Source organism: Gigantopelta aegis, chromosome 4 (genome assembly GCF_016097555.1).
Source record: "Gigantopelta aegis isolate Gae_Host chromosome 4, Gae_host_genome, whole genome shotgun sequence".
Taxonomy (NCBI): Eukaryota; Metazoa; Mollusca; class Gastropoda; order Neomphalida; family Peltospiridae; genus Gigantopelta; species Gigantopelta aegis.
Genome location: NC_054702.1, coordinates 47598428 through 47605284, shown reverse-complemented (window position 1 = coordinate 47605284; position 6857 = coordinate 47598428). Strand labels below are relative to the sequence as shown.

Here is a 6857-nt window from a genome sequence, read left to right as displayed (position 1 = left end):
ACCTTTGTTCAACGAAAGGCCGTGGTATGTGTTGTCCTGTTCTGGGAAAGTGCATATTATAAAAGATTCTTTGTTGCCAATGGATAAAAAAAACTACATGTCAGAAGTGTCAACAAAATTAATGTTTGACATCCAGTAGCCGATGATTAATAAATCAATGTGCTGTATTGGTGTCTTTAAAAAACAAAAAACTTTTAAACAACTGTTTTCTATTTTAGGTCGACGTTGAAGCACATACAGGTAGAATGTGGCAGAAGAGGTTTCGATTCCAGTTCAATGTGGGAGTGACTGCCGCTAACACTGACGCCCCGAAGTCTCGCCCTTTGAACGTGACGTACTTGGGTCAACCTATCCCCGTGTACTGGCTGGAGCGAAGCATTGTCATTACAAATGACGAGGTGGACTATTTTAACTACAAGGTATTATGCAAGGCATATTTTTAACGACAAGTCAGCATCTTTTAAACTATGCTGTTGGGGTTTTTTTTTGTTTTGGGGGGGGGGGTTTGCACGCACACGCACACGCGCACACACACGCAGAGAGAGAGAGAGAGAGAGAGAGAGAGAGAGAGAGAGAGAGAGAGAGAGAGAGAGAGAGTACACATTTTATTCAACCTTCAATGGTTGATATTAGCAACATTAATCATATATAATGAGTAGAAAACTGCTGGGTGTGTTTTTAAATGGAACAAACCCACGTGTTTTCATTACCAGTGGCTAGTTGTTGGTGGTTAGTGAGAGAGAAGTCGGTTAAGTATCCGGCCCACCCCCCTTCCCCCATCCGCCACTGACGCTGGCCATGGGTGGGAGCTGGGATTGCGATTTAAATCAAGCACTACGTCACATATACTTGTATCACTAGCCTATCACCAGAAGTCAGTATGGCGAAACCCGTATTTGTTAGCAAGGCGGCGTCTCGTGGAAGAAAACTAAACTGGATGCTCTGTTGTAAATGGTTCAACAACAATGCCACAGACTGAGGTTTTATATCGTTCCATCTTCTCTCCTTCCACTGGATTACATTAGCTACCTTTTGTAAAGGGTTAAAGGGGTCAATTCTAAAGTACACTATAACATCAGGGTTGTTTTAAATAGCCAAGATAAACCATCGTGTCCTTTGGTATGAGAGGAGGGAATTGTACATATATACCTCACAGCAGTGATACACTATTATTCTGTCTGCTGAATGCATGCAATAATTATCGCTTAGACGGACAAGAGCCATGTTGTCAAAATAATGATGCATCAATCCATCAGTTTACTAAATGTAATCTGCTATGGGAAGTATGTGAGTGTGTGTGTGGGGGGGGGGGGGGGGGGGGGGGGGGGGGGAGTAGGGTCACAGACAGTGTAGGCTAAATGAGTCTCCGAATCTATAGAAATGATTGTTTAATAAATCTTTGAATGGAATTCGGGAATTAAGTGTTGTTAACATGGTATCGTCTTGGGTTCCTGACAGGTATAAGTGCGGTAGTTATCAATCAATAGGCATTACGTGGAGTGGCGACCAGTCGATCCACGTCAACTCATACACAAAGGTCAGTCTCTGGCTACGCTCGCTCTCAATAACAAACCATTTACATTGGTCAAGACGTATTCCTATAATGTATATTCCAACGTGAAAAAAAGGATGACGGTTTTTGGTACCTTTCAAATGTGCCCGATAGATTTTAATTTCGTTTTATCCGCGAAGCAATTACTATCACGATGATATAACGCTCTTTCTAAATATTTAATTTATTTCACACGATCATGTCTCGGGTGGTGTGTTAATTTCCATATTTAGTCGGATAACACAGCAATGAATTCGGCATATAAGCAAATGGCACGGGAAATCTGCAAACTTGTAACAGGTTTTTACTTATGAGTGACTAAGCCTTTTGAATATATTAAAATCATAGACAAATATTATATATATGCAATGGTAGATATATTATCTTTCACATCATTGATACTTCCTATACCTCTATAATTCCAATACGTACACATAAATTATTAGAAATTAGATTTCAAGATTTATTAAACAACACTCAGAGGACACTTCAAATACATAATTAACATACATGACAAGAACAGGCGTCAACATAGAAGTATCTATAGTTAACACAGAACACAAAATATGTAATCAAAATGTGCGGAGAAACGTCAGTTCATAAGACTAGATAATATTTTAATAATGGTTCATTACATAATGACAGCATACGTTTTATTTTAATAACGCTAGGTTTAATTCTGTAATATTGTTTTATATATTTTTTTCTAATTTTTTCAATATTATCATTTTTACAATTTAATAAATAATAATATTCATCTCCAATATCAGTATTACAAAGTTTGCTAATTCTATTTCCTCTAGGAACGTAAAACCATCTGGCAGTTTCGATTTAGACAACGTACGTTTGGTGTCTTAACGTTTTAATAAAAATTACACCCAGCCATGTTTTACTTAATGCATATGATTCACGAAAGTCCCTAAAAACAAAGAGTGAAAACTATATTAGCATTTTAATTACTTATTACTACATACAAACAACAGGTATGACAACTGTCAAACCGTTTTATGGATGAAAAATCATAATTTTGACGATTTAACCACAGACAAATAATCTACAGACATCATTTCAAACAGACTGTACTACTATTGATATGGTTTTAACCAGATAATAGGTGTGATTACAAATACCAGGCCCGTGTTCAGCGACAGCAAGGGACGCTAACGTTCGCGAACTATTTGACTGGTCCCAAGTGTGGTCATTTGGTTTAACGTTAAGTTCATAAACCAGTATAGCGAAATGTTTCCTGCTCGGTCTAGTTGAACTCAGCCCCGTGTTCAGCAACAATGAATGACGCTAACGTTCGCGAACTTTTTGTCTGGTTCCCAATGTCGTCATTTGTTTTAACACCAAGGCATAAACCAATCTAGCAAACGTTTTTTCTGCTCTGTCTGGCTAACTGTTTCAATGTGATTTGAAAGAAATGCTAATTTTCGTCTATAAAAGGCAACTGTTTGATGTTTATCGTGTCGGTTGTGTGTATGTTGTCATCATAACGGTAATACGGCTTTCAGGTTTCCATTCTCTGGATTTTCATCAATCATATACAATAAGCAAATACGTAGTTGAGTATAGTTTTGATTAGGACTTCAGTATGGTCGACTACCGCTACTTCTACCGATTAAACTGAAAGGACTGTTTCATAAGCACTTTCCTATAGACAGGATAGTGCATACCATGACCTTTGAAGTACCAGTCGTGGAGTACTGATTGGGAGAGCAGAATAGCACCTTAGGAGCTACTTCTTGATCCCTACGAATTTTGTTTTACAAAATAAATGTGTATCCTATAATTAACGCCGTCACAGAAATTATTTATTGCTAAATTCATTGCTAGCGAACTGTTAAAGGGACATTCCCGAGTTTGCTGCAGTGTTTAAGATGTTATCGACTAACAGGGACATTTTAACGATTGTAATTACATAGCAAATATATTTGTCTGCATAAAATATTAGTGGCTGCATATTAAACGTGTTTCTGATAGATCTAATATTTGTAGTAGGTTAAATTTCATTTTATTTCCTCAAATATTATTTTTTCGTTCGTACGAAATTATTTCAAGACAAAATCCAGTTTGGGATTCTTACAAATATTAAGACGACCAGAAACACATTGCATATACAGACACTGATATTCTAAACAAGAAAATATATTTAATATGTAAGTTTAATCGTACAAATATTTTATTAGTCGGAAACATCTTACAATGCAGCAAACTCAGAAATGTCTCTTTAAGATATGTGTGATTTTTTCATACAGTGTTTTCCGAGAGGAGTTCATATCCGAAGAGTTATGGTTGTACTTGCTTAGACAGCTAACTCTTACTGAAACACGTAAATCATCATATGAGATCTTAATACATGTATATTAATTTAATAGTTTAATTATGAAATATATGTTAAATTTTACCAAACAATATCTACTAGTATGTAGACATCTCAAGTAGTCATTCTCGTACCAGTGGAATAAATCTGAGAGGCTTGCATTCATGGCTGGTCACGTTTTACTGTACAGTGATCTCACACAGATAGTGTAGCATTTTGTCTACGTGAAATCGTGTGTGATCACAATATATTAAAATGCCGTACCCATGTACATGGATACAAGCCATTGATCATTCGCAGAGTTTATCCCATTGGTAAAAATATGGCTACTTTACATGTCTACAGTTATTGTTTTGTAACATTTAACATTTATTTCATAATTAACCTGCAAAATTGTATTTTATCATTTGTTTTACTTTAGGATCGATTATAATACAGAACTACACGATTGTTTCAATATATCTATAAAGTAACAGATCAGTGTCTCTTGTGACGATTATAATACAGAACTACACGATTGTTTCAATATACCTATAAAGTAACAGATCACTGTCTCTTGTGACGAGTATAATACAGAACTACACGATTGTTTCAATATATCTATAAAGTAACAGAACACTGTCTCTTGTGACGATTATAATACAGAACTACACGATTGTTTCAATATACCTATAAAGTAACAGATCACTGTCTCTTGTGACGATTATAATACAGAACTACACGATTGTTTCAATATACCTATAAAGTAACAGATCAGTGTCTCTTGTGACGATTATAATACAGAACTACACGATTGTTTCAATATACCTATAAAGTAACAGATCAGTGTCTCTTGTGACGATTATAATACAGAACTACACGATTGTTTCAATATACCTATAAAGTAACAGATCAGTATCTCTTGTGACGAGTATAATACAGAACTACACGATTGTTTCAATATACCTATAAAGTAACAGATCAGTGTCTCTTGTGACGAGTATAATACAGAACTACACGATTGTTTCAATATACCTATAAAGTAACAGATCAGTGTCTCTTGTGACGAGTATAATACAGAACTACACGATTGTTTCAATATACCTATAAAGTAACAGACCAGTGTCTCTTGTGACGATTATAATACAGAACTACACGATTGTTTCAATATATCTATAAAGTAACAGATCAATGTCTCTTGTGACGATGTAGATATTTCAGTAAGTGTTTCGTTTCTCAAGAAAGTACAAACTGATGTTTTTGGATACATTCGCCTCTCGGAAATCACTGTACAATATATCAGGAAATCACACTTTCTGTAGGACAACGTTTTACAGACGTGTGTAATCTGTTTGTTATTCTTTTGATACATGATATAACCACAACAAAGTGAAAATAAATGATAAAGAAGCGTGTTTCCTAGTAGCCAGACTAAGGGCTTAACTAGGTTTTCAAAATAGGTACTCCGTGAAATGTGTTAATCCAAGAAGCTGTCCTAGGGACATTTTAAAAATTGTTAGGAACATTTGTACTAAACTGAGTAGTCTACATAGTTAGAGGTAACTATTATTTATTTATTTATTTACGTTACAGGTTACTCGACTAATGCGTGTCGCCTGTGGAGGTCTAGTCGGGATGACAGTAGTGGCTTTCATCGTTATGATTATTAGCGTTGTCGTCTGCATTTATTCCACCAAGACTAACAGAGTGGATCCAGTTCCAGAAGAACCGTCTCAGACTCAGAACCACAGATAACTTCAGTACCAGTCAGAAAATTATTTACATTCACCAGCACACACTCTCGTTCTGAACAAAGAACCGTCTCAGACTCAGAACCACAGATAACTTCAGTACCAGTCAGAAAAGTCTTTACATTCACCAGCACACACGCTCGTTCTGAACAAAGAACCGTCTCAGACTCAGAACCACAGATAACTTCAGTACCAGTCAGAAAAGTCTTTACATTCACCAGCACACACGCTCGTTCTGAACAAAGAACCGTCTCAGACTCAGAACCACAGATAACTTCAGTACTAGTCAGAAAACAGTTCTCGCTTGACGCACAGACACCAACGTCTACTAATCAAATGCCGAAGCTGTATCTAGAATAGAAGACGTAATATCCGATAGAGAATTTGCATACTAACTGGAATAGAATGCGTATCCATAATAGAATACATTCATAAGAATACATTCATAATGACCGGCACATCGCACGTTAGCTGAAATAGAAAGGGTATATAATAACCGGAATTTTATGGTTATAATAATCATCATTTGATTGGTCTTGATAGTACGTAAGGGATATAATGATGCAACTGATATACCTGGGAGACTTAATAGCCACTGGTTAATCATGTTTAAGTAATGTTTCGTCGTCTATCAATAATGTAACCTATTTCGGTGGCAAGTAGGCAGTAAAACAAAGTAATTAAGGCAAATTAATATATACGATCTTTTCCGACAAGACGAACAGGGCACCTTTAAACAAAAATGGCACTTTTCCCTACATGCCGCTAAGTACGGCCCTACTGGGCAATAATTTACACCTCTAATGATGAAAACAACAAACTCTTGCTAAATACATGAACAAACGCACGTTTTTGCGCTTAAAGTATACGTGTCTGAACATATACAGCACACATAAATACATACGCATATCTGTACGCGCATGTGTATGTCCGTCCGTCCGTTCGTCCTAGTGTCCATACATGCATACACACGCACACACACACACACACACACACACACACACACAGATATATATATATATATATATATATATATATATATATATATTATATATATATATATATATATAATACATTAATTGTTGTTATTTTAAATTTTGTTTACTGTTAGATGTTATACATACCTTTGTGGCGGGTTAATGCTGAAATTTGTATAATTCATGCTGCACGTTCGTATTTTATACGCGTTTTCAAAACACTGTTGTCAATGAACATATTGTATTCTTGCATTAACCACAAATAATTCTAATTA

At 35.9% G+C, this 6857-nt stretch overlaps 1 protein-coding gene across 1 annotated transcript in view; it reads left to right on the top strand.

Moving 5' to 3' along the window:
* Nucleotides 1-6575, top strand: part of LOC121370637 — a 75852-nt gene extending 69277 nt beyond the window's left edge. Inside the window, exons 8-9 of the mRNA XM_041496004.1 lie at nt 219-419; nt 5448-6575. Of these exons, the coding sequence (XP_041351938.1) occupies nt 219-419; nt 5448-5609 (363 nt within the window). The 3' untranslated portion in view covers nt 5610-6575. The remainder of the gene's footprint in view (nt 1-218; nt 420-5447) is intronic.
* The last annotated feature ends 282 nt before the right edge of the window (nt 6576-6857 follow it).